The sequence below is a fragment of the Centropristis striata genome, chromosome 18 (genome assembly GCF_030273125.1).
Source record: "Centropristis striata isolate RG_2023a ecotype Rhode Island chromosome 18, C.striata_1.0, whole genome shotgun sequence".
Taxonomy (NCBI): Eukaryota; Metazoa; Chordata; class Actinopteri; order Perciformes; family Serranidae; genus Centropristis; species Centropristis striata.
Window position 1 is genome coordinate 34,578,168 of NC_081534.1, and position 24,186 is coordinate 34,602,353.

General features: G+C 37.0%; 1 protein-coding gene across 1 annotated transcript in view; it reads left to right on the plus strand.

Moving 5' to 3' along the window:
• Positions 1–24,186, plus strand: part of adgrg6 (adhesion G protein-coupled receptor G6) — a 108,354-nt gene that overhangs the window by 61,514 nt on the left and 22,654 nt on the right. The window contains exons 25-32 of the mRNA XM_059355875.1: positions 110–216; positions 1,872–1,999; positions 3,967–4,235; positions 7,142–7,253; positions 8,437–8,587; positions 9,635–9,767; positions 13,799–13,900; positions 18,144–18,299. Of these exons, the coding sequence (XP_059211858.1) occupies positions 110–216; positions 1,872–1,999; positions 3,967–4,235; positions 7,142–7,253; positions 8,437–8,587; positions 9,635–9,767; positions 13,799–13,900; positions 18,144–18,299 (1,158 nt within the window). The remainder of the gene's footprint in view (positions 1–109; positions 217–1,871; positions 2,000–3,966; positions 4,236–7,141; positions 7,254–8,436; positions 8,588–9,634; positions 9,768–13,798; positions 13,901–18,143; positions 18,300–24,186) is intronic.

The following is a 24,186-nucleotide window of genomic DNA, read 5'->3' on the forward strand; positions in this document are numbered from 1 at the left end:
GGCCCTGAGTGTGTCCTGACCTCTCCCCTGGCTCTGTGTAAAGGCCCTGAGTGTGTCCTGACCTCTCCCCTGGCTCTGTGTAAACGTAGTAACGCTGTGTGTCCACCAGGTGGTGCTGGCGGCTGGAACCCAGCCGGCTGCAGAGTGTCCCCAGAGTCCAGCAGCAACAGGACCGTCTGTCTCTGTGACCACCTGACTCACTTTGGCGTCCTCATGGTGAGTCAGTAAACAACAACAATAATAAACAAGTCAACAGGGCTAGAAATAAACAGGGGATTTAATATTTAATTACATTTAAAACATCATTTGGCATTTATTAAATGGATAAAATTGCCCTGTAATAAATATGTGGATGTGGAATATGGAATGCCTTTTAATTTGATGTTTAATAAATTAAAAATAACAGTAATAAATATGTCTGTGACAATGATAGAAACATGTGGGTAGAAATAAATCCTGAAATAAATAAATGAGGTATTTAATATTCAATTAAATTCAAATTATTATTTGACATTTATGAAATGAAAGCCACCTGAAACAAACAAATGTGGAATTATGAAATAAAATAGCAATAAAATAAATATGTGGATGTAGAATATGGAATGCCTTTTAAGTCCGTAATAGATAAATAAATAAATAAATAAATAAATAATTGTGTCTATGAAATGAATAATTATTCAGTATTTTCTGGCACCAAATTAACATTTTGAAGAGCTTTTGTGAGCTGGACATGAGTCTCATTGTGTCTCTTGTCTCTCTGTCTCTCTGTCTCTTTGTCTCTTTGTCTCTCTGTCTCTCTGTCTCTTTGTCTCTCTGTCTCTCTGTCTCTTTGTCTCTTTGTCTCTTGTCTCTTTGTCTCTTTGTCTCTCTCTGTCTCTTTGTCTCTCTGTCCCTTTGTCTCTTTGTCTCTTTGTCTCTTTGTTTCTGTCTCTTGTCTCTTGTCTCTTTGTCTCTGTCTCTTTGTCTCTCTGTCTCTTTCCCTCTTTGTCTCTCTGTCTCTTTGTCTCTCTGTCTCTCTGTCTCTTTGTCTCTTTGTATCTCTGTCTCTTGTCTCTTTGTCTCTCTCTGTCTCTTTGTCTCTCTGTCCCTTTGTCTCTTTGTCTCTGTCTCTTTGTCTCTCTGTCTCTCTGTCTCTTTGTCTCTTTGTCTCTCTGTCTCTCTGTCTCTTTGTCTCTTGTCTCTTGTCTCTCTGTCTCTCTGTCTCTCTGTTTCTTTGTCTCTGTCTCTTTGTCTCTCTGTTTCTCTGTCTCTCTGTCTCTTTGTCTCTTTGTCTCTCTGTCTCTCTGTCTCTTTGTCTCTCTGTCTCTCTGTCTCTTTGTCTCTTTGTCTCTTGTCTCTTTGTCTCTTTGTCTCTCTCTGTCTCTTTGTCTCTCTGTCCCTTTGTCTCTTTGTCTCTTTGTTTCTGTCTCTTGTCTCTTGTCTCTTTGTCTCTTTGTCTCTTTGTCTCTGTCTCTTTGTCTCTCTGTCTCTTTCCCTCTTTGTCTCTCTGTCTCTCTGTCTCTCTGTCTCTTTGTCTCTTTGTCTCTCTGTCTCTTGTCTCTTTGTCTCTCTCTGTCTCTTTGTCTCTCTGTCCCTTTGTCTCTTTGTCTCTGTCTCTCTGTCTCTTTGTCTCTTTGTCTCTCTGTCTCTCTGTCTCTTTGTCTCTTGTCTCTTGTCTCTCTGTCTCTCTGTTTCTTTGTCTCTGTCTCTTTGTCTCTCTGTTTCTCTGTCTCTTTGTTTCTTTGTCTCTTGTCTCTTTGTCTCTCTGTCTCTCTGTCTCTTTTTTCTCTTGTCTCTTTGTCTCTCTGTCTCTCTGTCTCTTTGTCTCTCTGTCTCTTTGTCTCTCTGTCTCTCTGTCTCTTGTCTCTTTGTGTCTCTGTCTCCGTCTGCAGGACGTCTCTGGAGCGTCTCCTCACATCGACCCGAAGAACAACAAGATCTTGACCTTCATCACCTACATCGGCTGCGGCGTGTCGGCCATCTTCTCTGCGGCGACGCTGCTCACCTACATCGCCTTCGAGTGAGTCCACAACCGACACGATCTGGTCCTGAACGGAGACACGGAGACGTTAACGATGTCTTCAGTCAGTGTCTGTCCTGCCAGAACAGATTCACTGTTACAAATTAAGAGTTTAAACACCAGGAACATAAAACCAGCATGAAAGACACCATGTAGCTGTGCAGGAGACAGAAACAATCTGAGTTTAGAGTAGGGCTGGGCGACACGGCAATAAATATCATCACGATATGGTTTTTTATATCGTCCGATTTCGATTATAATCACAATTTAACATAAAACATAAAAATGTTGTTTTTAAACAGCCAGTTTTAAAGCATGTTATTTTTACAACTTTTTGGGTAAATTTACAGTGGTACTTACAGTGGTGTGTCATCTGCATAGAATTGGTGGGAGAGACAGTGGTTTATATATGTCAGGCCGAACAACGCCCCTTAGCCGTGGTATAACCCCAAAAAACACTGCCTGTCGTGACCTATTGCTTAATTAAAACACAAAATGACCAAAAGAAGTTAAAAAAATTGACCAACAAAAGACACAAAATGACAAAAAAAAGACATAAAATTGACCAACGAAAGACAACATGACCAAGAAAGTCCAAAAATTCCAAATAACTACAAACAAAAGAGAGAGATTACCAAAAGATGTAAAGGTGACAAAAAAGTAAAATAATGACATAAATATGACCAACAAAAGGCACAAAAAGACCAAAAAAGTCAAAAAATGACTAAAAAGTAAAAAAAAAAAAAACAAAAAAAAAAACCAAATTACCAAAAGGTGTAAAAATGACAAAAGAGTAAAAAAAAAAAAAATGACCAACAAAGGAGACGAAATTACCAAAATATGTAAAAATTACAAAAAAGTTCAATAATGACATAAAAATGACCATAAAAAGTTTTTAAAAATGGCCAACAAAAAAGACACAAAATTACAAAAACAGTCAAAAAATGACCACAAAATGAACAACAAAGGAGACGAAATTACCAAAAGATGGAAAGGTGACAAAAAAGCAAAATAATGACATAAATATGACCAACAAAAGGCATAAAAATTGCCAAAAAAGTAAAAAAATGACAAAAGTGAAAAAAAAAAAAGACCAACAAAGGAAACGAAATTACCAAAAGATGTAAAAATGACAAAAAAAGTTCAATAATGACATAAAAAAAATTCATTAAAAGTTTTTTAAAAATGGCCAACGAAAGACGCAAAATTACAAAAACAGTAAAAAAAAATGACCAACAAGGGAGAGAAAATTACTAAAAAAATTCCCCAAAAATGACCAACAAAGGAGACAAAATTACCAAAAGATGTTAAGGTGACAAAAAAGTAAAATAATGACATAAATATGACCAACAAAAGGCACAAAATGACCAAAAATTAAAAAAAATTACAAAAAAAGTAAAAAAAAAACAAAAACCCAAAAATTACCATAAGGTGTAAAAATGACAAAAAAAGGAAGAAGAAAACAAACAAAATTACCAAAAGGTGTAAAAATGAAAAAAAAAAGACAAAAAAAAAACAAAAATATGACCAACAAAAGGCACAAAATGACCAAAAAGTTAAAAAAAGACAAAAAAGTAAAAAAAAAAAAAAAAATTACAAAATTACCAAAATATGTAAAAATGACAAAGCTGCAGATTTTTATTACGTCTGTGGCCGCTATTACATTCGTGGACGTTACATGAACATGTCTTAGTTCATGTACAGGCAGTAATGAAAAGGAGGCTAAAACTGACCAAATAACCCCAGACTGAAGCCAGGGTTGGACCTCCCTGCAGCTCGTCCTTTCTGTTCTTTGCTAAATGGATTCATCCAAACTTGACTTCCCTCCAGGAACCAAACCTCGGGTGATTCATGTGAGAACACTGAGAAACTGCCAGCAGCTGATTGTGGAGGATCGGGTGGCGGCGGATACAAATAAAGCTGTCAACAAGATGCCGTTTCAACCACGTTTCTTCTGGTTCCCACAGGAAACTCCGGCGCGACTACCCCTCCAAGATCCTGATGAACCTGAGCACGTCGCTGCTCTTCCTCAACATGGTGTTCCTGCTGGACGGCTGGCTGGCCAGCCTGCACGCCGACTGGCTGTGTCTGTCCGTGGCCGTCTTCCTGCACTACTTCCTGCTCACCACCTTCACCTGGATGGGGCTGGAGTCCATCCACATGTACATCGCCCTGGTCAAGGTGTTCAACACCTACATCCGCCGATACATCCTCAAGTTCTGCATCGTGGGCTGGGGTGAGCAGCTGACAGGTCTAGATCAAGGGGACGTCAAGGGGTCCAGACAGTTCAGGGTCTTAGACATTTAGTTGTATCAAATATTTAATTTTTATATTTAATAGTTTTAGTGGATACAAAGTTGTTGTCTTTAGGCTGATACATACTCGGCAAAAACAGAGAAATGATAATGTTTAAATCTTTGGTAATTTTGTTTCCTTTGTTGGTCTTTTTTGGTCATTTTTTTGCCTTTTTTGTAATTTTGTCTCTCTTTTTGATGATTTTAAAAAACTTTTTTGTAGTTTTGTGTCTTTTGTTGGTGTTTCTTTTTTTCTTTTCTTTTTTACACCTTTTTGTAAATTTGTCTCCTTTGTTGGTCATTTTTTGCCTTTTTTGTCATTTTAACACCTTTTGATAATTTTGTAATTTTTGGGGGGGTATTTTTTTTTTAACTTTTTTGTCATTTTGTGTCTTTTGTTGGCGATTATTAAAATCTTTGTCATTTTTACATCTTTTTCTAATTTTTCGGGGGTATTTTTTTAAATTTTTTGTCATTTTTGGTCATTTTGTGCCTTTTGTTGGTCATATTTATGTCATTATTTTACTTTTTTTTGTCACTTTTACATCTTTTGGTAATTTTGTCATTTTTTTACTTTTGTCATTTTGTGTCTTTTGTTTGGTCATTTTTTTACTTTTTTATCACTCTAACATCTTTTGGTAATTTCGTCTCCTTAGTTGGTCATTTTTTTACTATTTTGTAATTTTGTCTCCGTTGTTGGCCCTTTTTTGACTTTCTATGGTCATTTTGCGTCTTTTGTTGGCTTTTTTTTTTTTTTTTTTTTTTACATTTTTACATCTTTTGGTAATCTCATCTCTCTTGTTGGTCATTTTTATGTCATTTTTTGACTTTTTTGTAATATGTTGCAGTGAAATAAAAGGACACAGAGAAGGGAATGTAAAAAGAGCAAGAAACGGCCTAAAACAGCTTCTTCAGGTTCAATATAATTGTTTACTCATGAGTAAACAACACAACATGGTTGATCAGTTCCTTTAATCGCGGTGCCAAAGCCTTGAAACATCAACCTCATTCCTGAAAAAAACAGCGTGTCCCAAAGCTTTTCTGGAGAACCTCTCGGTCCTGCATGTTTTAGATCTACTCCAACACAGCTGACTCAAATGATCCGCTTGTTATCGAGAAGCTTCAGGAGTTCATAACGGGCCGATCATTTGACTCAGCTGTGTTGGAGTAGATCTAAAACTCCAGGAGAGGACTGGGAAGCATGCTGCAGCAAAACTTGAATTCAGTTAAGATGTTACGGCTGAAAGTAGTTGGAATTTAATTTGAAGCGGAAGCTTGTTTAACTCAAGGCGATTCAGCTGTGTGAGCTCTTAGTGGGGACTTTTTCACAGTGGTTTTCAATCTGAACAAGGTGACTTTGCACTTTTTTTCCTTTATCTCATCATATAATCATCAATCTTATCATTTTTGGGGGGAATAATAGGACTAATAGCTCTGAAGTCTTATTTAACCCTTTGATGCACAACATGGTCTAAAGTGACCCGACAGAGTTTTTATGTTCTATATGTTTGCAATAAATTATTTTCATCATTCAGTATTCCAGGTTTTCCTCAATTAGTTTGTTTTTGATCATCATACATCCTAATTTTATGTTTTCCTTTATTCATTTTTTAATAAAATCCCTTTTTGTGTCCCTACTCTTCTAATGCACAACATCCATTTTTTTAGCTAAGTAGCTTGCTAAGCTAGCTACTTAACTAACTTATTGTCTAAGTCACTAGCTTACTTAGCCAAGTCGTTAGCTATGTAATAATACAAAAACTTTTTTTTCTTCATAAAGTATGTGAGGCAAAATGGAAATAATGATCTGTTGTTATCAAAAACAAGATATTTAAAGAATGCTTGGAATATTAAATCATAAAATAAGTTGATATCAAAAGATAGAGCACAGAAACACACAGCAGCATTAAATAACATGGGAAATGAATATATAATAATATAATATGTTGTGCATCAAAGGGTTAAACACATGATGCAGGTTACCACAGGAAGCTGTGAACTAGGGCTGCACAATTAATCGAATTTTAATTGTGATCACGATTTTGGCCGTCACCATTAAATTAACCTGATCATTGGTGATACTTCCATTTTAAAATGTGTCTCTCCTGCATATCTAATCAACACTTTCTACACCAGAAGTCCACCAACCACCAGGGGGCGAACGCAGAGTTAAGGTTTCATGTAGCTGCCTAAATAAATAACCAATGATCGCTAAGCAGGATGTGACGCTGGTGAAACAGTGTTGCCAACTTAGCGACTTTGTTGCTATATTTAGTGACTTTTCAGACCCCCTTAGAGACTATTATTTTAAAAAGACTCGTTCTTACTCTTCTTCTTCTAACGAGCTGCGGGGGCCAGAGGCTCTTCTTAACGAGCCTCCGGCCCCCGCGGCTCGTTAGGACTTTTTTTTTTGTCATTTTTGTCTTTTGTTGGTGATTTTTATGCAACTTTTTAACTTCTTTTGGTCATTTTGTCTCTTTTGTTGGTCATTATTTTTTTACTTTTCTGTATTTTCTGTCTTTTTTTGGTCATTTTTCTGTCATTTTGTGTCTTTTTTTGGTCATTTTTCTGTCATTTTGTGTCTTTTGTTGGTCATTTTCACAGGAGAAAATATTGTAAGTCTACCGTACATTTAAACTTCTATTGATTTTTAAGTTTAAACGCTGTTGGACATTTCAGTCTCTCCAAAACCACCAGACTCTGACAAAACCAGTTATTCAAGGAGTTATTGACTAGTTGTTGACACTACTAGAAAACTACATAGAAACCTAAATGATTATAGTTATTAGTATTATTAGTTGGATAAAGAGAACCCTGATGCTAATCCATGCTCTGTGTTTGGTTGCAGGGCTCCCTGCGGTGCTGGTGGGGATTGTTGTTGCGGTGGATAAAACCTCGTACGGCCTGCAGGAGTACGGCAAAGGACAGTCCGGAGAGTCTGGAGAGGGATCCTCAGAGTTGTAAGTGACCACGCAGCTAAATATCAGAAGCTTCTTATTTTTAAGCCTCACCCAGTAAACAATGAGTTATTATATCAAGATGTATTCAAATGACTAAAATAACAAGGTCCTGCTGGACTTTTTGTTCTGGTTTAATTTGTAAACAAAATCAGGAGACTTTAGTTTTCATCTGTTGCTCTGCAGAATAACAACAGTGATGGCTCTGACAGATTCAAGACAGAAAACAATTTGAGCCCACTGGGATAAAAACCAGGACGGGATTATGTACACGTTAATATATTTTCTCTTCATTTTAATTCACCTACTTTATGGTCAGGATGTCGTTCGGTCACTATAGAAATATAATCAAACCGCTGAATCTTTGCATTTGCATTTATTTTTTATAAGACATACCCTGAAATTATAATAATTTAAAAAAACATATTTAATGAACTACACTGTAAAAAAAAACAACTGTTGTTTTTACGATTTCACGTTTAAGCCATTTTATCCCATATTTTCCCTCCTCCTCCAAAAAATGGTTTTGTCATCTCTTTTTTGATCTTTTTTTTATTTTATTTTTTTACTTTTTTGTAATTTTGTGTCTTTTGTTGGGGTTTTTTGGCAGTTTTTGTTGTTTTCATTCTTACATATTTTGGTAATTTCATCTCTTTTTTGGTCTTTTTTTGTAATTTATACATCTTTTGGTAATTTTATCTCTTTTTTGGTCTTTTTTTGTAATTTATACATCTTTTGGTAATTTTATCTTTTTTGGTCTTTTTTGTCATTTTTACACCTTTTGGTAATTTTGTCTCCTTTGTTGGTCATTTCATGTCTTTTTCTGATCATTCTGCCTTTTTTAATAATTTCTAGGTAACTTTGAGTGTCTTTTTTAAAGTAATTTAGTCATTTTTTGTCAATGTTTTTGTCATTTTTACATCTTTTGTTAGTATTTTTGTGTCATTTTTGGTACATTTTGTGTCTCTTTTGGTCTTTTTGTGACTTTTTAAAGACAGTTAAAGACAGAGATACAAACATTTACAGTGTTTCATTGTTACTGAAACTGAATTAACCCATTTATCATTTCACGGTCTTTTACTGTCATGGTTTAGCAGTTTTTCACCATAAATTCTACAGACATTTTTACAGTGTAACAAACATCTCACCATGTGTAACAAGGGTGTACAACGTGTCCTCTCCTCAGCTGCTGGATCAAGAACCCGGTCGTCTTCTACATCACCTGCGTCGGGTACTTCTGCCTGGTGTTTCTGCTCAACGTGGCCATGTTCATCGTGGTGATGCTGCAGATCTGCGGCCGCAACGGAAAACGCAGCAATCGCACGCTGCGAGAGGAGGTCAGGAAAAATAGTCACCAAAAATTAATCATTTAAACATCATGCACAACACTTAGCATCAAAAACAGAGTAAAAAAGAGAAAGAAAAAGGTATATAACTAGGAAAAGTCACGAGGTAGAGTACTGATCTCCACTAAGCATTTGAGTCTCTGTTGGAACCAGACTCCGTTCAGAAAACCAACATTTTAACAGCAGTTTTCTTGTGTTCTTGCAGACAGACCTGACAAAACATGAATTAAGATTTTTTCCACATCAGCATCATGTTGTAGTTATTTCAAAATTATTTTTGGTCGATTTTTTGACACTAAATCAAAGCAGTGTTGGGAATTTAGGATGTTGCAAATTTTTTTTTGTTTTTACGTCTTTTTCTGATCATTTTTTGTGTGTTTTTTTTTCTTTTTGTGTCTTTTTCTGGTCTTTTTATTTTTTTATTGTCATCATTTTGTGTCTTTTTCTGGTCATTTTGTGGCTTTTTGGTCATTTTGTGGCTTTTTTGTTAATTTTGTGTCTTTTTTTTGTGTCTTTTTTTGTGTCTTTTTTTTTCTTTTTGTGCCTTTTTTTCATGCAACTTTTATTAAATCACAACGATATCATTCCACCTTCGAGCTGGAACACAGCGAGCCAATATCTGCTTTCTACATTCATGAAATTATTTTTTTGTCATTAAATCAAAGCATTGTTCAAAGCATTTGTCATTAAATCAAAGCATTGTCGCAAAATGATGGTACAGATTTGGGGTGCCTCACACGGGGCACCAATTTTGGGGATTTTTTTTTTTTTTGGGATGTCCCAAAATAATGTTTTTTAGCGCCTCCTACAGGCTGGAAGAGTGAGGTGTCAGCAGTCAGTTATGACATTAAACTGTAATTAAAAGCGGGTTTATCAAAAACTACAAGTCACTGCAACCAAGAGAGGGCCTTCAGCAGACAAAAACAAATGTAAGACTGATTGGTTCAATGGGAGGGGAGATTAGCTGCAGACAGACAGACTAATAACAGAAACACATAAATATAAATATAAAAAGTGACACACACTGTTGTGATTCAGATTCTACGAAACCTGCGAAGCGTCATCAGTCTCACCTTCCTGCTGGGGATGACGTGGGGCTTCGCTCTGTTCGCCTGGGGGCCCGTCAACCTGGCCTTCATGTACCTGTTCGCCATCTTCAATTCACTGCAAGGTAAATAACTACACAGTAACTAACTACACAGTAACTACAGAGTATATGAAGTATACTCTGTAGTTAGAGGAAGGAGTGAAGGGATCGGAAAATTCCCACAGGGACCATGACAGATACCATTTGTTACACATATTTGGTGCAGAATTTAACCTATTTTCTACTCAACAATGGATGAAATTGGTCTTGAATCCCTCCAGAAAAATCCATGCTGTTATTTAATTTCAGAAACTTTTGACATTTAGTTGATTTGAGTATTTTGTGTGATTGTATGGCAAGCACTTGTGTTGTGTTGCCTGCTGAGAAAGCCCCTTATTGTGAATCTAGTGTGTCAGCCATCCATCCTCTGAATGCTCCAGGTCTCTAGTTTGTGGTTGTAAAGTTTCATGAGGCTGTGATTCTCCTAGAGGTCACAGCAGCTCATTTTATACAGTGAGCTCAAGTTTCACACACTAACATCATCATATATGAAGAAAAATGGGCTCATTGAATCACAATGCACATACAAGAGGACACATTAACACATTTCCTGCAGGTTGCAGCATGTCTGTAAAGTGACTCGTGGGGAAACACAGAACTTGTTTTCATTCAGAGATCTGCAGCTCAGAGTGATTCACCAGTTTGGAATGAGACTCAACCTGAAACTGTGGTGGTAAAGTTCCGCCCCTCAGCTGACTCACCCGAGTCAAACCAGGAAACAGGATGTTATTCACACACACTGAGACGAAGAGACACACACACTCTGAGAGACGGACGATAAGATTCAGCTTCAGACTAAAACCTCCACTTTGACTGAAAGAGGACGACTTCAGGAGATTACTGGGAATACTGGAACAGCTCCACTTCACCCAGCTGCTGAATCCACAAACTGAACGACAGTTTTACAGGAAAGTAAAGTAACTTTGAGAGAACAGGGAGTGGCTGAGCTGTTTGTCTGCTGTGTTTTCAGCTTCACTCAGAGACTAAATGGCTTCCAGATTAGAGGACGATCTCTGCTGTTCTATCTGCCACGACATCTTTAAAGATCCTGTCGTCCTGTCATGCAGCCACAGCTTCTGTAAAGACTGTTTAAAGAACTGGTGGATGGAGAAACCAACCAGAGAGTGTCCGCTTTGTAAGAGAAGGTCTTCAAAGGCTTATCCACGTTGTAACCTGGTGTTAAAGAACCTGTGTGAGAGTTTCTTACAGGAGAGAGATCAGAGAGCTTCAGAGGTTCTCTGCAGTCTGCACTCTGAGAAACTCAAACTCTTCTGTCTGGACCATCAGCAGCCAGCGTGTCTCGTCTGCAGAGACTCAGAAAAACACTCCAACCACACATTCAGACCCATCAATGAAGCTACACAACAATACAAGAAGGAACTTCAGGAAACTCTGGAGCCTTTAAAGAAGAAGTTAAAGGTTTTTAAAGAAGTTAAAGCAAAGTTTGATCGAACAGCAGGACACATTCAGGACCAGGCCCGACACACAGAGACGCAGATTAAGGAGCAGTTTAAGAAGCTTCACCAGTTTCTAGAAGAGGAAGAGGAGGCCAGGATGGCTGCACTGAGGGAGGAAGAGGAGCAGAAGAGTCAGATGATGAAGGAGAAGATGGAGGCTCTGAGCAGAGAGATAGCAGCTCTTTCAGACACAGTCAGAGCCACAGAGGACGAGCTGAGAGCTGAACACGTCTCATTCCTGCACAACTACAAGGCTGCAGTGGAAAGAGTCCAGCAGCGCCTCCTGCTGGAGGATCCACAGCTGCCCTCAGGAGCTCTGATAGACCAGGCCAAACACCTGGGCAACCTGGCCTTCAACATCTGGAACAAGATGAAGGACCTGGTCTCCTACAGTCCTGTTGTTCTGGACCCAAACACTGCTGGTGCATTCATCGTCCTGTCTGAAGATCTGACCAGTCTGAGAGCAGGAGAGGAAATGAAGCTTCTGAGACGACGTGAGGAAGAGCACCCTCCTAATAATCCAGAGAGGTTTGGTCCTTTATATCATTGGTCTGTTCTGGGCTCTGAGGGCTTTAACTCTGGGACTCACAGCTGGGAGGTCGAGGTTGGAGACAGTAAAGGCTGGCGTCTGGGTGTGTTTGCAGGATCTGCCCCGAGGAGAGGAGACGTATGGTCTGGATTATGGAAAATAGAGTTATTTATAGGCAAATACTCATCAGGGTCACCATCAGATAGATTCACTGATCTCGTAGTGCAGAAGAAGCTCCAGAGGATCAGAGTGAATCTGGACTGGGACAGAGGAAAGCTGTCGTTCTCTGATGCTGACACTAACACACACATACACACCTTCACACACACTTTCACTGAGAGGATGTTTCCATATTTTCACAATGGGGATCAGAATCTCCCACTGCAGGTTTTACCAGTGAAGGTCTCTGTGGCTGCAGGACAACAGAAATAGACGATCAGCATCGTTCTGTTCAAGACGTCCTGAAGTCTTTGAGGAACATGTGACTACGTTGTCCTTGTGATGTTTTTTTCTCCGTCAGTTTGAGGAAATGATGTCATGATGATGTCATGATGATGTGACATCAGATCAAAGAGCTGTCAATCACTCTGTGACTGGCAGGCGTCTCTGTGGTTTCCTGTTTGATTATTGATCAAATCTTTAAAGTGAATTATCTGTAAAACTTAATTCTCATTGATTGTTTTTTTTTCTTTTATTAGTGTTTGAGGTTGATAAAAAATAAAAAATACTGTGAAAGTATAGAAAACAGCAAGATATTTTACTGATAATTTATGTAAAAATACAGACAATATTCAGTTAATATCTATATTATACATATATATATATCTGTAGAATAAGTGATAATAAATAACTAAGTATTTTTACTTGTTTTTTAACTTTTTACAGATTTTTACGCTTACATTTAAGGTTTTAGTGAAAGAAAACAAATATTTTCCTTAAGTTTACATTCAGTAATATGATGTGCATGTTTTGTATTATTTACATAGAATTAACTGTCATTTAAGATTTAAGACTGTTGAGTAGTTAAATAATACTGTAAAAAAAATTATTTACAGATTTCAATGTCCATGTTCTGGTTAATAATTGTAAATAAAGTAATTCACTTTATGGCATTGGCACTGTTGCATTATTGGGCTTTTATTGTGAAGGGTGGGGCAGGTTTGTGGCAGTGGGCGTGGCTTCATGTACGGCAGCTGACAGTAACCAGTAATCCCACATTCAGACTCCAAGAGAGAAAAATCCATGCTGTGATCTGGTTTCAGAAACTTTTGACATTTAGTAGATTTGTGTATTTTGTGCGATTGTATGGCAGCACTTGTGTTGTGTTGCTGCTGAGAAAACCCCTTATTGTGAATCATCACAATGTGGGAGCCGTCATTTTGTGTCTTTTTCTAGTCATTTTGTGTGTTTTTTTGGTCATTTTGTGTAATTTTTTTTTGTCTTCTACGTCTTTTTCTGATCATTTTGTGTCATTTTTGTGTCTTTTACGTCTTTTTTTTTTTGGTCATTTTGTGTCATTATTTGTCTTTTACGTCCTTTTCTGGACTTTTTTTGGTCATTTTGTGTCTTTTTTCGGCCATGCATGTCCTTTTTAGTTAATTGTATGCCTTTTTTGGTAATATGTCTTTTTTTGTAATTTTGTGTCTTTTTTTTTGTGATTTTGTGTCTTTTTTCGGCCATTTATGTCTTTTTGGGGGGTAATTTTGTGTCTTGGTATTTTGTGTCTCTTTTGGGGTAAATTTACATGCAACATGACCTCGTCATGAATATTTCACTCTGAAAACCTAATTTTCTTTCAACTAATGGTCTGAAACGTTACAGCATGTCAGTGAAGAGGAGCAGATATGAGTTCATCAGACCTGGTTTCATATGGAAGTTATTGGAGTTAAGAACACAGAAGAGTTTTTCTGTGTTATGGTTTAACATTGTTTCAAAGTTATTTCTGCCTGGAGAAAAAAAAATGGTGATACTGTCTGTATGAAACATTTATATAACAATAATAATAATAATAATAATAATAATAATAATAATAATAACAGGAGACTGATGATGTGTCTTTGTGTCTGCAGGTCTCTTCATATTTATCTTCCACTGCGCCATGAAAGAAAACGTCCAGAAACAGTGGAGGAGATATCTATGCTGTGGACGCTTCAGACTGTCAGACAACTCAGGTACCTGTCTGTCCCTCTGTCTGTCTGTCTGTCTGTCCCTCTGTCTGTCTGTCTCTCTGTCCCTCTGTCTGTCTGTCTTTCTGTCCCTCTGTCTGTCTGTCTCTCTGTCCCTCTGTCTGTCTGTCTTTCTGTCCCTCTGTCTGTCTGTCTGTCTGTCTGTCTGTCTCTCTGTCTGTCTGTCTGTGTGGGGTGGTGAGACAGGTTGTCCTGTGTCCAGGCGTCCTGCCAGGTTCCCAGCAGTAACAGAGTCGTCTCTTTATTAAAATATAAAACTTTAGTCGTCAGGGCTTTACCGCTAATAAAAACAGATCAAAGAGACGGGGACGTCCTCCAGGTGCTCCCGTCCCCATAGTTCTCACAGTCCTCACAGTCCTCACAGTCCTCACAGTCCCCACAGTCCTCACAGTCCCCACAGTCCCCACCGTCCCCACAGTCTCCACAGTCTCCACAGTCCCAGGTTGTCCCCCCAGGTTGTCCTCCCAGGTTGTCCCCCAGGTTGTCCCCCAGGTTGTCCTCCCAGGTTGTCCCCCAGGTTGTTGTCCCCAGGTTGTCCCCCAGGTTGTCCCCCAGGTTGTCCCCCAGGTTATCCCCCAGGTTGTCCTCCCAGGTTGTCCTCCCAGGTTGTCCCCAGGTTGTCCCCAGGTTGTCCTCTCCCCAGGTTGTCCTCTCCCAGGTTGTCCTCTCCCCAGGTTGTCCTCCCAGGTTGTCCTCTCCCCAGGTTGTCCTCTCCCCAGGTTGTCCTCCCAGGTTGTCCTCTCCCCAGGTTGTCCTCCCAGGTTGTCCTCTCCCAGGTTGTCCTCTCCCCAGGTTGTCCTCCCAGGTTGTCCTCTCCCCAGGTTGTCCTCCCAGGTTGTCCTCTCCCAGGTTGTCCTCTCCCCAGGTTGTCCTCCCAGGTTGTCCTCTCCCCAGGTTGTCCTCCCAGGTTGTCCTCTCCCCAGGTTGTCCCCTCCCCAGGTTGTCCCCAGGTTGTCCTCCCCCAGGTTGTCCCCAGGTTGTCCTCTCCCCAGGTTGTCCTCCCCAGGTTGTCCCCAGGTTGTCCCCAGGTTGTCCTCTCCCCAGGTTGTCCTCTCCCAGGTTGTCCTCTCCCCAGGTTGTCCTCCCAGGTTGTCCTCTCCCCAGGTTGTCCTCTCCCCAGGTTGTCCTCCCAGGTTGTCCTCTCCCCAGGTTGTCCTCCCAGGTTGTCCTCTCCCAGGTTGTCCTCTCCCCAGGTTGTCCTCCCAGGTTGTCCTCTCCCCAGGTTGTCCTCCCAGGTTGTCCTCTCCCAGGTTGTCCTCTCCCCAGGTTGTCCTCCCAGGTTGTCCTCTCCCCAGGTTGTCCCCTCCCCAGGTTGTCCCCAGGTTGTCCTCCCCCAGGTTGTCCCCAGGTTGTCCTCTCCCCAGGTTGTCCTCCCCAGGTTGTCCTCTCCCCAGGTTGTCCCCAGGTTGTCCCCAGGTTGTCCTCTGTGTGAACTGGCTCTGAGCCACATTCCTCTCATGCTTCGTCTTCCTCGTCTTCCTCATGTTACTGTATTCATTCATGCAGCTCTTATTAAATCAGTGATATCGTATCTGCTTTCTACATTCATGAAATTATATTAATAAAGAGAAAAATCAACATTCATATAGTTCACTCTGTGTGCCAGCAATGCTTTTAAAAATGAGACGATAATATCACAAGATCACAATGTGCTCATTTCATCATTGTGTGCCTTTTTTTGTAATTTTGTGTTTCTTTGGGGTGTTTTTGTGTCTTTTTCTGGTCATTTTGTGTCTTTTATGTCTTTTTCTGGATTTTTTTTTTGGTAATTTTGTATCTTTTGGAGTGTTTTTGTGTCTTTTTTGGTCATTTTGTGTCTTTTTTGTCATTTTTATGTCTTTCTTGTCATTCTGTGTCTTTTTCTGTCTTTTACGTCTTTTCTTGGCCATTTTGTGTCTTTTTTTCATCATTTTGTGACTTTTTTTGTGTCTTTTACATTCTTTTCTGGACTTTAATGGTAATTTTGTGTCTTTTTTGTGTCTCTATGGGGTCTTACTGTGTCTTTTTCTGGTCATTTCTTGGCTTTTTTGTCATTCTGTGTCTTTTACGTCTTTTCTTGGTCATTTTGTGTCTTTTACGTCTTTTCTTGGTCATTTTGTGTCTTTTACGTCATTTTGTGTCTTTCTGGTCATTCTATTATTTTTCTGTCTTTTTCTGGTCATGTCTTCATGTAACTTTATTCATTCAACTTTTATTAAATCACAACGATATCATTCCACCTTCAAGCTGGAATCGAACATCTGCATTTTACATTCATACAATTATATTAATAAAGACACAAATCAACATTCATATAGTTCACACTGTGTGCCAGCAACGCTTTTAAAAATGAGACGATAATATCACAAGATCACAATGTAATTACTTTATCTCAAAAAACATCCTTTTATTATGTCCGGAGTCTGTTTCTTCTTATTATTTATAATGTTCGGGTCAAATCATCATGATCAGCTGACTGTAAGGTTAACGGAAGGAAACACGTCTGATTTTCAAAATAAGGTGTTAAATATGACTAAATGGAACTAAATATTGTGTCTTTACATCTTTTTATGGTCATTTTCTTTATTTTCTGTCTTTTTTTTGGGATAATTTTGTGTCTTTTTTGTGTTTTTCTGGTCATTTTGTGTCATTTTTGTTTTGGTAATTTTACATCGTTTTTTGGTATTTAATGCCTTTTTTTAAATTTTGTATCTTTTTTTGGTTATTTCAACATCCTTTTTTGGTTATTTTGTGTCTTTTTTGGTCTTTATTTGGTAATTTTGTATATTTTAATTATTTCATGTCTAATCCTATTTCCATGCCTATATTTCCCGCTTTATTTTGAAAAGAAAAAACAGTGTTTTTCTGGTCATTTTGTGTCACTTTTGTTTTGTGTCTTTTTAACGTCACTTTTTGTTCATTTTATTACTTTTAATTTTATAACTTTTATTTTGGTAATTTTAAGTCTTTTTTTTGTGGTTATTTTGGTTATTTGGTCATTTTGTATCTTCTTTTAGTTATTTCATGTCTACTCCTATTTTCCATATATTTACACGCTTTATTTTGAAAAGCAGCCATAGTTTACTTTACAGACCCAAACATTTCAGATGATCAGAGGAAACAAACTCTTGTTTTCTCTGATAACAGAAGAGGCTTCCATAGATGCTCTATGTTGCTCTAAGCAGATCAGAAACATTAAAAGATCAAAGAATGAGCAAAACAAACAAACAAACAAACAAACAGCAAACACAGAGGCAGACAGACAGACAGACGGAAAAGAGCTCCTTGAACCTTTAACAACTTTATTTAGTGATGAGAAAATAAACTCATAAGACACAACAATAAGGAAAAATGTTTGGCCAAAAATCCAACGTTGATCGTCGAGAGAAACTGTAAAAACAGGCGTTTTGGTAATTTTGTGTCTTTTGGGGTATTTTTGTGTCTTTTTTTTGGTGATTTTGTGACTTTTTTGTGACTTTTTCTGGTCATTTAGTGGCTTTTTGGTGATTTTGTGTCTTTTTTTGGGTGATTTTGTGACTTTTTCTGGTCATTTAGTGGCTTTTTGGTGATTTTGTGTCTTTTTTTTGGGTGATTTTGTGACTTTTTCTGGTCATTTAGTGGCTTTTTGGTGATTTTGTGTCTTTTTTTGGGTGATTTTGTGACTTTTTGTGGTCATTTTGTGGCTTTTTGGTCACTTTGTGTCTCTTTTGGTGATTTTGTGACTTTTGTGTCTTTTTTTGGTCATTTTGTGGCTTTTTTTCTTTTTTTAGTCTTTTTTCTTTTTTGTCCTTTTTAAGTCCCTTTTTGGTGATTTTTTGTATCTCTTTTGTTCATTTTATGTCTTCTTTGGTCATTTTTACATATTTTCTGGTCATTTTAAATCCTTATTTACGTCTCCTGGTGAAAGTCCTGGTTTATTGAACCCATCCATCTCTTTTTTTTTTGGTATTTTTTAGGGGCTGTTTTTTGTATTTTTTTGTCTCTTTTTTTTTTGTTAATTTTACATCTTTTTGGGTTATTTTGTGTGTTTTTTGGCCTATTATGACTTTTTTCTGTAATTTTGTAACTTCTTTTAGTTATTCCATGTCTAATTATATTTCCATATATTCACATGCATTTTGTGTCTTTCAGGGTCATTGTACTTCTTTTTTAGGGTTAATTTTGTGTCTCTTTGGTCAATTTGTCTTTTTTTTTTGTCATTTTATGTCTTTTTGTTGTTGTAATTTTTCATCTCCATGTTGCTCCTCAGACTGGAGTAAGACGGCCACCAACAACACGAAGAAGGTGAGCTCAGACAACCTGGGCAAGTCTCTGTCCTCCAGCTCCTTCGGCTCCAGCACCGCCAACTGGACGTCCAAAGCTAAAGCCACGCTCAACCCGTTCAGCAAGAGACACAGCAACACAGGTGAGACACACACACACACACACACACACACACACACACACACATTCTTGTACTTCTATCTTTGTGAGGGCCCGCATTGGAACAGTGAATTCCCTAGCAAGGTTATAATAGTTTTGGATTTTTATTATTTATTTATTTATTTTTTACTTATTGTATTATTTATTAATTTTTTTATTTTTTTTTTTATTTATTTATTTATTTTTATTTTTTTGTTAGTTTTAGTTTTAATTTTAATTTTGTTGTGAATTTTTGTTTTCAAATCCAGTTAGTTTTGATGAGTTTTTAGAGAGAGTTTGCTAGTTTTAGTTTAGTATTTATTTATTTTTAAATGCGTTAGTTTTAGTTTAGTTTTTATTAGTTGTAGTGTTTTGTAATGGGGTATTTGTTGGGTGGGAGATTAAAAGAGGTCACAGTAAATTTTGCCTTTATTTCCTTTGTCTGATCCATCTTCATTATGTATGAAAAAAGTTGACAAAGAGGAAAACGAAGGACATTTTCACTATAATTTTAGTTCGTTTTTTAACCACAAAATACAGTTTCAGTTAATTATCTTTTTTTTTTAAACTCTCATTTTTATTTCAGTTAACGAAAATGTTTTTTAAATTCTAGTTTTCGTTATTTCGTTTCGTTTTCGTTAACTATGATAACCCCTTACCTTAAACCTAACATACACTTAAATGTAACCTTTAACCCTTAAAACAAAGTCTGAAATCTCAGAAAAAAGTGAGGACCGGCTGAAATGTCCTCACTTTGCAAAAAGGTCCTCACTCTGTTGGTTAAAAATGTGTTCCGGTCCTCACTATGTAGGAAGTACAAGAACACACACACACACACACACACACACACACATACACTAACAAAGAATAATCCTATCACCAGAGGAACATGCTGTGTGGGAATAACAATGAGATTATTACAATAAAAACATGAAAGTTGATCTGCAGAGCCTCTGCAGCACACATGTGTTTGGTTATTTTTTATTATTTTAATAACATTATTGTTCTTCTTGAGGATGTAAATCACTCTGGTTTCTTTGGTTTGGGACATAATGTGAATAAAAGAAAACCTCTGATGTGCAATAATCACGTTTACATGCAGACTCAAACCAACTGACTTAAAATGATCAAAAACTGTATTTTTGTATCAGAAATAATAACGTTTCATCTGAATGTATTCAGGTCATCTACAACACTTTAATGGAGCTCAAACTGAAAATATTAGTGCTCCGTCAGCAACAGCAAACAGTTCCTGGTTTTTTGGTAATTTTGTGTATTTTTTATAGAATTTTGTTTCTTTGATAATTTTATGTTTTTGTTTTAGTAATTGTGTGTCTTTTTTGGTAATTTTGTTTCTTTTTGGTCATTTTGTCTTTTTGGGGGTAATTTTGTGTCTATTTTGGTAATTTTGATTCTTTTTTTGGTAATTTTGTGTCTTTTTGGTAATTTTGTGTCTTTTTTTGGTGATTTTGTTTCTTTTTTGGTAATTTTGTGTCTCTCTTGGTAATTTTGTTTCTTTTTTAGTAATTTTGTTTCTTCTTATGGTAATTTTGTGTCTTTTTTGTATCTTTCTTGGGTTATTTTTCAGTCCTTTTTTGTTCTTTTACTGTCTTTTTTTGTCTATTTTAGTAATTTTTTATCTCTTCTGGTAGTTTTTGTTGTAGTTAACAACAAGTAATTAGACACGTTCTGCAGCTTCTAATTTCTGTGACTCCTCAGTGGGTTTATGGATGTTTTTCAGCGATAATGATATAATAATACATACATAATGATAATGAATCTATGTTTTATTTGAAGAGACTTTAATACGTGCTGTGTGAGTGCACGTGGAGTGTTGTGTGCTGTTGTTGGCTGCTCGGCCTCCACTCCATACGCTCTGGCTACTTCTGAGTTATTATTTCCTTTTGTTGATGAATGTGCAGATCGTTTTCTCAATTCATCAAATAATCACTGACAGACGAGTTCACAGAAGGATTGTGCAGCTTTTTGCAGCCACAAAGAGACAAAAATAAACTGTTGTTCTCCAACCAGCTGCAGAGAGTGAAATGCAGCTCAAACTCTGCAGGAAATAAATCTACTTTAGTGCTGTAGTGTAGAGGGAGAGACAAAAATGTCAAAAAATAAATTTGAAAACTGCGCTCCAGGCCGCAAATTCCACTCTACAGAGATAATTTATACATAGAAACGTAGGAAAATTAGTCTTCTCCCTCACAATCCTCTGGTAAAGCTGTCAGAGTTATAGTTTGGGCGTAGGACGCACAGATGATCCACCAACACCACCAACAGCCTCATTGGCTCCCATATTAAAAACGCAGGGAGATTTCTGTAGAAAAGCATATTTAACAGCTTTTCAGATCGCTCTTACAAAGCTATTTCTTCATTTTTCTTCACAAAAAACATATGTAGACGTTCAGGAAGAACTCAGGACGCTCAAAGTGAAGTTGGATCAATGATAGGTATTATGGTTTTGCCAAAAATGCTTTCTGTTCGAGGCCAGAAATTCCAGTCTGTCCACCTCTGGCTGCTGTCACTGTGCCGGAACATTCTACAGCTGCAGTTAATTCTGTTGATTGCTCTGCTCTGATTGGTTGACCGCAAAGCCTTTGATCCTTTGCTGTGATTGCAGTTACAGATACACACACGCACATGCGCGCGTAAGCTTGCACACCCCTCCAGATACACACGTTTCACACACACACACACACACACACACACACACACACACACACACGTTTCACACACACACACACACACACACACACACACACACACACACATTTTGAGGTTAAAGGTCATAGGTAAGAGGAATGCTTGTTGTAGGTGTGCTCCTTGTATATTATATAGTATTATAACATTACTAGTATTAATTGTTATAAATCTCTGAAGAATCTCATCATAGTGTACACACACCGGCAGTAGCCCCCGTGGCCCTTTCACTATTTACCCAGAGGACATTTTCTAGTTGTACATCTTGTTCTCCAAGCAGCTGCAGAGAGTGAAATGCATCTCAAACTCTGCAGGAAATAAAACATGCTTTAGTGCTGTTTGCACTCATTGAAACAAGGCGTTATGGATGCATTTGGTGTAAAATGATCCTTTGCTTCCATACAAATATTTTGTCTTTTTTTGTGTTTTTCTTGGCATTTTGTGTCTTTTAACACTTTTTGTTCATGTTACGTCACTTTTTGTTCATTTTATGACTTTTATTTTGGTAATTTTACATCCTTTTTTGGTCATTTTGTGTCTTTTTAACATCACTTTTTGTTCATTTTATGACTTTTATTTTGGTCTTTTTTTTGGAAATTTTGTATCTTTTCTTGGTTATTTCATGTAATTTTTGGTAACTTATACATTCTTTTTTTTGGTTATTTTGTTTCCTTTTTGTAGTTTCTATTCTTTTTTGTCCTTTTTAAGTCCCTTTCTCTGTGATTTTGTGTCTCTTTTGTTCATTTTACATCTTGTTCAGTCATTTTTACATATATTTTGTTCATTTTATATCCCTATTTACATCTCCTGGTGAAAGTCCTGGTTTGTTGAACCCATCCGTCTCTTTTTTTGGTACTTTAGGGGCTGTTTTTTGTATTTTAGTGTCATTGTACATCTTGTTCTCCAAGCAGCTGCAGAGACTGAAATGCATCTCAAACTCTGCAGGAAATAAACATGCTTTAGTGTTGTTTGCGCTCATTGAAATGAGGCGTTATTGATGCATTTGGTGTAAAATGATCCTTTGCTTCCATACAAATGAGCCTCGTTACAAAAAGAGTCCAAGTGTCAGAGATGAGCTGAAGCAGCCAGACAGCTCCAGTGAAATCATCCGTCTGCAGAGAGTTGCTGCTGACTGCAGCATCTATAATCACGTTTATAATCACAACCAGATGCAGAACAATGAGGCAATTTGCACTCAACGTCAAAACATTCTGACTGCATTGTAATATCATCAGCTGAAGAATAAATCTTCTGTCAAACAGCCATCAGGACACAAATCAGAGCTTCACTGGGACAGACATCACGCTTTAAAAATAGCAGAATTATAATTAATCGTAATGTTCACTTAGGGAACAAAAAGCTGCAGTTTGGTTGAATTTGTGCTCCGTCAGCACTTCTCTACGGTACGGGCCAAACACTTCCTGGTCCTTGGTCACTGCCCGTCTTTTTTGTTAATTTTGCGTCTTTTTTGGTCTTCTATTACTTTTGTCTTTTTTTTTGTGGTTATTTTGTTTCTTTATGGTTTTTTACAACCTTTTTTTGGTAATTGTGTGCCTTGTTTGGTAATTTCAGTGGGGTTTTTTTTGGTCATTTTTAAAAAATATATTTTTTTGTTAATTTTGCATCTTTTATTCCTTTTTTTGGTCTTTTATTAGTTTTTTGTCACTTTGTATCTGTTTTTGTGGTTATTTTGTGTCTTTCTGGTCATTTTTACATCCTTTTTTGGTAATTGTGTGCCTTTTTGGGTAATTTCTGTGGGTCTATTTGGTCATTTTTTAATATTTTTTTGGTCATTTTTGTCTCTTCTTTCATTAGCCTCTTTTTGTAATTTTGTGTCTTATTTTTGGTCTTCTATTTTTTTTTTTTTTGCTCAATTTGTGACCTATCCTTTTGGTCATTTTTAAATCTTATTTGGTAATTTTGACTCTTTTGGTCATTTTTTTGTCATTTTATGTCTCTTTTGGTAATTTTATGTCTTTTTTGCGCCATTATTTTGGTCTTACATCTTTTTTTTAATGTCTCCTGGTGAAAGTCCTGGTTTCAGAGGACGGCCCTTCTCTTAGGGCCAAACAGTTTCTGGTCCTTGTTCATTGCCCATCTTTTTTGTTAATTTTGCGCCTTTTATTACTTTTTTGTCACTTCTGTTGACATCTGTTTTTGTGGTTTTTTTGTGTCTTTATGGTCATTTTTACATCATTTTTTGGTAATTGTGTGCCTTTTTTGGTAATTTCTGTGGGTTTTTTTTGGTAATTTTGTCTTTTTTGGTCACCTTTGGTAATTGTTGTCTCTTCTTTCATTAGCCTCTTTTTGTAATTTGTGTCTTTTTTTTGGTCTTTTATGATTTTTTTTTTGCACAATTTGTGACCTATCCTTTTAGTCATTTTTAAATCTTATTTGGTAATTTTGACTCTTTGGTCATTTTTTGTCATTTTATGTCTCTTTTGTTAATTTTATGTCTTTTTTTTGTGCCATATTTTGCATTATTTTGGTCTTTTACATCTTTCTTTTTATGTCTCCTGGTGAAAGTCCTGGTTTCGGAGGACGGCCCTTCTCTAAGGTTAGGACCAAACACTTCCTGGTCCTTGGTCATTGCCCGTCTTTTTTGTTGATTTTGGGTCTTTCTTCTTTTTTTTACTTTTTTGTCACGTTGTATCTGTTTTTGTGGTTATTTTCTGTCTTTATGGTCATTTTTACATTCTTTTTTGGTAATTATGTGCCTTTTTTGGTAATTTCTGTGTTGTTGTTTTTTGGTCATTTTTTAATCTTTTTTTGGTCATTTTTGTCTTTTCTTTCATTAGGCTCTTTTCTGTAATTTGTGTCTTTTTTTTTGGTCTTTTATGATTTTTTTTGCACAATTTGTGACCTATCCTTTTAGTCATTTTTAAATCTTACTCTTACACTTCAGATTCAACATTCAAAGGTTAGGATCATCAAATAATCATTTTATAATAATCTACACTCTTAAATGGGAGAATCTGATGCTTTTCCTACTCTAAATGATAATAAACTGAATAGTTTAGAACAAAAAAAAACAATTTGAACATTTTTTTCGACAAAACAATGAATAAATAAATTGAGAAAATAATGGGCAGATTAACTGACAGAAAATAATCTTCAGTTTCAGCACAAAATAAAACTATTTTCTTTAAAAAAAAAGTAACGTCCTGATAATTTATTGATGATTA